General features: G+C 40.9%; 3 protein-coding genes across 3 annotated transcripts in view; all 3 read left to right on the top strand.

Moving 5' to 3' along the window:
* Positions 1 to 1,746: 1,746 nt before the first annotated feature.
* Positions 1,747 to 3,645, top strand: LOC134176402 (zinc finger MYM-type protein 1-like). The gene is made up of 2 exons (XM_062643072.1): positions 1,747 to 2,004; positions 2,278 to 3,645. The coding sequence occupies exons 1-2, from the start codon at positions 1,747 to 1,749 to the stop codon at positions 3,643 to 3,645; spliced, it is 1,626 nt and encodes a 541-aa protein (XP_062499056.1).
* A 7-nt stretch (positions 3,646 to 3,652) lies between these two features.
* On the top strand, positions 3,653 to 4,375 carry LOC134198463 (uncharacterized). The gene has a single exon (XM_062667873.1). The coding sequence runs from the start codon at positions 3,721 to 3,723 to the stop codon at positions 4,264 to 4,266; it is 546 nt and encodes a 181-aa protein (XP_062523857.1). The 5' UTR covers positions 3,653 to 3,720; the 3' UTR covers positions 4,267 to 4,375.
* Positions 4,376 to 5,512: 1,137 nt separating this feature from the next.
* LOC134176403 (replication protein A 70 kDa DNA-binding subunit-like) overlaps positions 5,513 to 6,539 on the top strand; it is a 2,706-nt gene continuing 1,679 nt past the window's right edge. The window contains exons 1-3 of the mRNA XM_062643073.1: positions 5,513 to 5,808; positions 5,865 to 5,871; positions 5,961 to 6,090. Coding sequence (XP_062499057.1) covers positions 5,513 to 5,808; positions 5,865 to 5,871; positions 5,961 to 6,090 — 433 coding nt within the window. The remainder of the gene's footprint in view (positions 5,809 to 5,864; positions 5,872 to 5,960; positions 6,091 to 6,539) is intronic.

Here is a 6,539-nt window from a genome sequence, read left to right on the forward strand (position 1 = left end):
TTAAATTCTCAAGCTACTTATCAGTGCCCTTGCTCTTACTCTTGACTGACAGGTTCTCTTGATCGACCCTTGATTGAGGGCAAAAGACAGGGAGACTGTTGTCGACCCAGACTGGGTACAGACAGTCGTCGTCACGCGTCCAACGCCGACTGCTTTTGTCCTTTTTCAAGATTGGTCCTCCAATTTGCGGTGGTAACCCGGAGCGTCCTCGGCGCATTGTTCCAGCAGCATAGATTTCTTTGTCCCTGAGCTGGCGAAATGGTTTTACCTACGTGGAAACACACAATGCCTACTACGTCAATGCACTCAAAATACAATCCATACCGGAATTGTAGTAATTATCTACATAAAGATGGTAACCCAGACCAAGGACAGGCAATCGAAGATTGGTTCTGGCAGGAGGTTCCAGGAGCTCTGGTACTACTCGTTGAGTGAGGCCCTCTTCCAGAATGCCCTGGGAGCCTACATAAACGCCAAAGCTAACGACGTAACCGGCTCTACCGGGAAAGGATGAGTCTGATGTTGCTAAGACCCATAGCTTGAAACCTCACTTGATGGCTTTGTTAGGCATATATTGCCGCATGCTGGACCTTCCTAAAATTGAACTGCAATACAATCAGACGTATCGATGTACAATTAAATCTATTTAACCTTTGAAACGAAGCATTCGTTCGTCTATTGCTGGTTTCTGTCCGGGTTGACAATACATGCGGCAAGCACGCCTCATCTATTATCACGTACAATGAACATCAGATACAGTGATTGTTTACACTACTAGCTGTGATACGTCTCCATACCTGCTGTAGTACTGGTCGAATCTTATAGAGCCGTTCTGGGGTTGGTTGCCTCCTGGCCCTCAGCACTAAGACCAACTGGTTTGTTTCCTTCCTGTACCCTGTGCTGGGGTCATGACCGGCTCTGTGAGGCGCGCTGTGTCCTCTGCCCCGATCTCCTGGAACTGCGGTTTTTTCTTTGGTGGAATAAATTCATTCAACTAGGCAAGAAACATTCTGTAAACGTTTTCGATTTTTACAAAAATTGCTCATTTCTAACCTTCAATGAACGAGAGATGGCATTACACCGCCGTCTCCACATGGTATAGGAGTGTCTGTGCAGGTGCATGCCTATGTATGCGTGTAATATAATATAAATATAATATAATATGATATAATATAATATGATATTAATATAATATAATATAAATGTAATATAATGTAAATATAATATAATATAAATATAATATATAATATAATATTAATATAATATAATATAATGTAATATAAATAAAATATAAATATAATATAATATAATATAACTAGCTGAGTAGCCCTTTCTTCGCCTAGGCAAAGTTTAGAGCTGTGGTTTGTTATTAATTAATTTGATGTTCAGTAACTGACCGTTTGCCTGCCTGATTGACTGATTGCACGACTGACTAACTGATTGTTCAACTGACTGTACGACTGTGGACTGAGTGCACAACTGACTGCATGACAGGGGCGTAGGAACGGGTCGGGCCGGTCGGGCCATGGCCCGACCACTTTTGGAAATATGGACTTCAGCAAGCGAACGATTGCTGTAAACTTCCGGTTTAGGTATAGGCGATTAAATATATTATTTATTGATATATGTACTTCTAACAGGAGCTTCTATCTCCGTATATGCTCCTGACTCTATTGTATCCATGTTGCCTCGATGTCCAGAGTCGTCTTGTCACGAGACATATACTGAGCATGCCCAGGTAGCAAAATGGCAAGGCAGACGTCCGCGTCCGGCTTTGACAACGACGACATTGTCATTGCAACACATCCGCATCAGCCGTCTGCAGCAACGTTCAGGTTTCCAAAGCGATCGTACGGAACGAAACTGAGAAGCTTCCAACCTTCTTGGTTTGAGAAATGGCCATTTCTCCACTACGATGAAACGAATGACGCCGTCTATTGTCACACCTGCTTGTCAGCCCATTTCATGAAGAAGGTCAACATTCCAACGGCTGACGACTCATTTGTAAGTTGTGTACATGTACAAGTTGTTTTCCAGTAGTCTCATACCAGACTCCCTCGCGATCAGATTTGCATGAAGTCATGCCTCGCTTAATCAGGTTGTTAGTGATAGGGTATGAGATTATATGCTACATTTCAGTTATTTTTGCAAATTTTTGTACCTTTTTTGGTGACGTAAACTCTGACAGTCTACACATCACATACACACAATTATTGTTGCCACTAATCATGAGTTTACGCTTGGACATCCATTGTTTTCACTAGTTTTCTACTGCAGATTAGGAGAGGATTTACAAATTGGAAAAATGCTACAGTATCTTTTAAGAATCATGAGAAATCAGCTTGTCATCTGGCTGCCACCGAAATTATAATTACCCTTCCTAGTACGATCAAGGATATTGGTAATCTGCTCTCTAAGGAGCATGCTACCTCTAAGAGGAGAAATAGAGCTGCCTTCTATCATATTTTGTCTTCAATACGATATTTGGCTAGACAAGGATTAGCAATACGAGGCCATGGAGACGACAGTGATGGAAACTTTATTCAGTTGCTTAGAATGAAAGCAAAAGACGATGACAATTTGTCTTCATGGATGACAAGGAAAGACAATTCTTATACGAGCCCTGACATTCAAAATGAAATAGTAGAGTTGATGTCGTCACATGTGTTGAGGGTTATTGCAAATGATCTTCGCAAATCTCCATTTCTCAGTATAATGATTGACGAAACAAGAGATTGTGCCAACACAGAACAAGTTACTGTAGTTGTGAGAATGGTTACCTATGAGTTTGATGTTCATGAGCAATTCCTGGGAATGTGCGGTGTACCATCCGTAGATGCTCAGACTTTGACAACTGCGATAAAGGATGTTTTTGAGAGATTTAATTTCAGTTTTAATAAATTACGCGGGCAATGCTACGTTGGAGCCAGTGCGATGAGTGGAGCAAAAAGTGGGGTAGCCAGGAGAATACTTGAAATTGAGCCAAGGGCACTGTTTACACACTGCTATGGGCATTCATTGAACTTAGCTGCCTGCGATACAATGAAGCAGATTAAACTCCTGAAAGATGCATTAGGTGTATCTTTCGAAATAACAAAGTTGTTGAAGTATTCACCTCGTCGTGAGGGGATTTTTCTAAGATTGAAAGAAAACTTGCCAGCAAGTACAGCCACCGGAAATAGAGTCCTTTGTCCTACAAGATGGACAGTTAGAGCTGACTCACTTGCAAGCATTTTGGAGACCTTTCAAGCCTTGCAAGAAACCTGGCAGGAATCAATTGAAGTTGCACATGACACTGAAACCAAAGCAAGAATTGGTGGAGTGGAAGCGCAAATGAACACATTTGATTATCTATTTGGCACCATGCTAGGTCACATGGTTTTGAGACATACCGACAATCTCAGCAGAGCATTGCAGGATAAAGGTTTGTCTGCTGCAGAAGGACAGCAAGTTGCTAGAATGAGTCTAGAGACATTGAAGTCTTTGCGTACAGATCAGTCGTATGAGTTGTCTTGGCTGAATGTCAACAAGAAGACGGAGGAATTGGAAATTGGAAAACCCATGCTGCCTTGTCGGAGAAAGTGGCCTAGAAGATTTGAGGAAGGCGAAGATGGGTACCATCATGAAACAGTCCGTTCTTACTAATTGCAATACTACAATGAGACTCTCGATGTCGTAATCAACTGCATCCAGGAACGATTCGATCAACCTGGCTATGGAATGTATATCTCTTTAGAGTCGCTCTTAATCACTGCTGCATTGCAGTACAAACACGCAGATGATGATACTGAAGCACTTGCGAGGTACAAGTTTGAAATGGAGGAACAACTGGAGCGAGTATGTGCCTTCTACGGCGATGATTTTGACAAGGAAGAGTTGAGAGGGCAGCTGGTAACATTTAGTCTGCATTTCCAGAAGAACACAGAGAAACTTGAGAAGGTTACAATATTTGATTTAAGGCGCTACTTGTCTAGCTTGTCATCTGGTCAGAGGTCCTTATTGAGTCAAGTATGGCGCCTCATGCAGCTGATTTTGGTTATGCCAGCTACCAACGCCACCTCGGAGAGATCCTTCAGTGCACTGAGACGTGTTAAGAACTACCTAAGAACTACCATGTCTCAGAAAAGATTCAATAATCTAATGGTGCTTCATGTGCATAAAGACTATGTCGATAGTGATTTGGATCTGGGTGTCATTCATGACCAGTTTGTAGCAAAGTCAGAAAATAGGCTTCGACTATTTGGGAAGGCCAATGAGGTTCAGTAATCACAGTAGTAATAATAATAATTTGTGTGAACTCCATGCTGTTTTCAATTTTAGCGCACGCTAAATAGGATAAATCACGTGACTTTACCGCATCTCTTAGCGCGCGTTAGGCCCGACCAGTCCTAGAATGCTTCCTACGCCCCTGCATGACTGTCTGTATGAACGTCTTCGTTAGGGTCACCTCATTGAATCAAAATGGTGTGCTGCGTAGCCCATTCTTTGATCAAGCATTACTCAGTGAGCCAAAATGTACACTACTACTACTACTTAGCAACATGGTATATTTGACAATAAACCAATTGTACATATAACAGCAAAAGTAGAGCGCCGACATATAGTTCTAGACAGTTTGTATATAATGATCTAGAGATAAAGGCGGTTCTCTGCACAGATGGAGAGCACATTATCAGAATTGATGTAATAACGTTTGTGAGACCTGGAGCCACGCAAACACATGATGGAAGAGCAAATGCCACTCTACATTGAATCCAGCAAATGGTGGTGTTGTAAGACATATTGTTGTTCTCCGACAGAAGGGAAGCCAGCTTCATTATGCACGTTGCTGTCAACTTGCTTGCTCCACCCATAGAAGAGCAAACAAGAGGTGTGAACGATGCCTGTTCCAAAAGGCGTCTTCTATTTTCGTATTTTCGCTTTTTCTCTTGCTCCTGCTTTCTGTAACATGAGGCAATACTCGTGCTAAGTACACTACTACTACACTACTACTGCTGCTACACACACACACACACACACACACACACACACACACACACACACACACACACACACACACACACACACACACATCTCCTTTATATTAGAGACATAACATAATATAATTTAAACTAATATAAAATAATGTAACATAATGTTAATTAATTAAACATAACAACATAACATAAGTTGATATAATATAATATAACGTAATCTAAATAAAAAATTAACTTATGTTAGCATTTCATGATGATAATTTTCTTGTCTCATCATGACATTGCTACTTCCAAAGCAAGTGCAAAATCTTCTTGACCGTGTATATACTGAACCTGCAGATTATGAAGTTTAGTGTCAAGAGAACCGAAAGAGAAGAACGACAGAAGCGATCTACCGCTCAGACATACCAGCAATCTCGTACCACGACCAAACTTGACCGAACGCGCAGTTAATATCTACAGGTCGATATCGGCAACTAAAAAACGTATGGCATTTCCGTCCCCATGTGGCAGCGGCCCCGTGTGGCAGCGGCCCCATGTGGCAACAAGTTCCCGGATACCTCGCGTTAGATGCAGTTGGAAATCGGTGGAATAGACCATCCGCACGTTCATACCCGTGTAGTGCGTATTCTCAGCCCGAATGTTTCGAAACGGATGATAACGTTAGTGAGTCACTTACTGTGAGGCTTCGAGCTATTACTAAAGGTAAAAGGAGACTGACGCTTGAAGCATCAAGCTGCGTTGGTAGTTTGTGTACTAGGAAGCCATTGAGAGGATTGCAACGTGACAATTTGAGAAAGTATTATTTTCTGATGACACGGTCATTGAATTGGTATGCCACTCAAAATCTACTGAACTTACATTTTGAGTAACTCTCATGTTTTTTAGTGTACAAGTGTATAGATGAATGCAACATCGCTAAAATGGTGTATGATTTTGTTGAGATCAAAACAATTAAAGACATACGCAAAGACAGTGTCATAGGTAAGTGACATACACCTACATATTGCATATCGAGTGGTCAGTGGAGAAGGCATTTCTTGGAGATGTGATTGGCATTGTGAAGACTATGTCAGATATTGTTCACATTGCACCAAAGTCAACTGGACGTCAAGTAAACTATAACTAATTGTATTGTCATCAAAATAATTATAGTAGGTTATAAATTTTTTGTCAGTCGGTTTATTCATTGCTAGAGTTTGCTGAAGAAGATTGTATGTTTTCATAGGTATTTGTGTGTCTCTATACTTGCATGTCTGTCTATGTATTTGTATAATTGTCTGTGTCTGTAAACACAGTATCTCTTGAATAGCTTTACGTGAGATTTGTACAATTACTTGACGACGTCAGTGCAATTCTATCATCAATCGCTATTATTTTGTCAATTGTTACATATTACTTTATCCAATCATTTCATTCTGAATTCATGTGCCTATTTTGTGCTTTCATGTTTCCTTTTATTTGCGAATATAGCTGTTATTACAGAGTAGCACATAAGAACCTATATCGTGAACTACGGTTTATTTGCAAGATTTCTAAGCGAGAAGTAGAAATTGTTGATAC

This window comes from Corticium candelabrum, chromosome 2, assembly GCF_963422355.1.
Source record: "Corticium candelabrum chromosome 2, ooCorCand1.1, whole genome shotgun sequence".
Lineage (NCBI taxonomy): Eukaryota > Metazoa > Porifera > Homoscleromorpha > Homosclerophorida > Plakinidae > Corticium > Corticium candelabrum.